The sequence below is a fragment of the Poecilia latipinna genome, unplaced genomic scaffold (assembly GCF_001443285.1).
Source record: "Poecilia latipinna isolate Pla-1442-1.1 unplaced genomic scaffold, P_latipinna-1.0 Scaffold462, whole genome shotgun sequence".
Taxonomy (NCBI): domain Eukaryota; kingdom Metazoa; phylum Chordata; class Actinopteri; order Cyprinodontiformes; family Poeciliidae; genus Poecilia; species Poecilia latipinna.
Genome location: NW_015113078.1, coordinates 500,505 through 501,803, shown reverse-complemented (window position 1 = coordinate 501,803; position 1,299 = coordinate 500,505). Strand labels below are relative to the sequence as shown.

The following is a 1,299-nucleotide window of genomic DNA, read 5'->3' as shown; positions in this document are numbered from 1 at the left end:
AAATGCTGGGGCTGGCCACATAAAATGACATGGCGGGCCACATGTGGCCCGCAGGCCTTGAGTTTGACACATGTGTCCTAAACCTAATAATGTCTGGTTGTCTTCCTATGTGTAGGGCACTGTTTGACTATGAGAAGTCAAAGGACAGTGGACTACCAAGCCAGGGGCTGAGTTTCAAGTATGGTGATATCCTTCATGTTACCAATGCATCAGATGATGAGTGGTGGCAAGCCTGTCGTGTCACCAGCCATGGAGACAGCAAGGAGATAGGAGTCATTCCCAGCAAGAAAAGGTAATACCTGTATACAGTTCTCCTTAAGGTCAATTTTCAGAGTTACAGTTGAAACCATATGTTGCGGCTACCCTTGCATATTAATAAGGTCCAAAAATAAAAAATGCCAGAGTAGTTTTTCAGGAGGAAGTTTTTGACTCACTTAAAATATAAGCACCCACGTAGAGTTTTCTGGTTTCAAAAAGAGTATTTTCTTTACTGGTCAAAATAAGAAAAGAAATATTCTCCGAGTTGACTTCATACAAAACTTTTTATATAAACGTTAATTTTGTGTTAGACTGTTTCACTCTATTAAAGTGAAACAGACTATTAAAGATGCTCAAGGTACTGAAAAATTAGGTAAAAATTAGGTAAAATCACTTTTTAGCTATCTTTTTAGCTATCTGCCAAATATTACAGATATTAACAAAATTTCCATTAAAGAAGAAAGTACAATTCGCAGGTGACAAGACGAGGTAATTTAGTTGCCAGACTATCCAAGACTAAAGCCAGCACATCCAATGCTAACGCTAGCTTATCCAGGCTAATCACCAGTAGAAGAAGAAAAACTTGAGTTTCTATTTGGAGAGGAAAGTCACTAGCCTCTCCAAGTTAACGCAAGTGAATAGCCTCTTTCTCATTTGCTATGTTGGCTGCTCAGTTATCAGAGCCAACCTATGATAAATCATATCAGTAGCTGGTTTCAGAATGGAATTATCCTCCTCTGTCAAGCCACCACTGAGAGGCATGCATTAACAACTTAAATTATTTTGCTTTGGTAAATGACTTACTTGGTTGTTTGCAGAGTGGAACGGAAGGAGCGGGCACATCTAAAAACTGTGAAATTTAATGCCAGTGCAGGATTGTGTGATTCAAAAGTGGTAAGTTCTTGTATTAAGATCTTATTCTTTTCCATAAAAAACACAGCCTTCATTAACATTCAAAGTTGTCTTTTTGGCAGAACTCATCTTTAAGTTCTTTACATGGCTTCTATGAATTACTCTTGGTCATTTATTGTTTAGTTTTCA

The 1,299-nt window shown here is 37.9% G+C and overlaps 1 protein-coding gene across 1 annotated transcript in view; it reads left to right on the top strand.

The window, feature by feature from the left end:
- The window catches only part of LOC106951534 (disks large homolog 2-like), an 18,488-nt gene extending 17,195 nt beyond the window's left edge, over positions 1–1,293 (top strand). The window contains exons 4-5 of the mRNA XM_015039142.1: positions 116–292; positions 1,077–1,293. Of these exons, the coding sequence (XP_014894628.1) occupies positions 116–292; positions 1,077–1,245 (346 nt within the window). The 3' untranslated portion in view covers positions 1,246–1,293. The remainder of the gene's footprint in view (positions 1–115; positions 293–1,076) is intronic.
- The last annotated feature ends 6 nt before the right edge of the window (positions 1,294–1,299 follow it).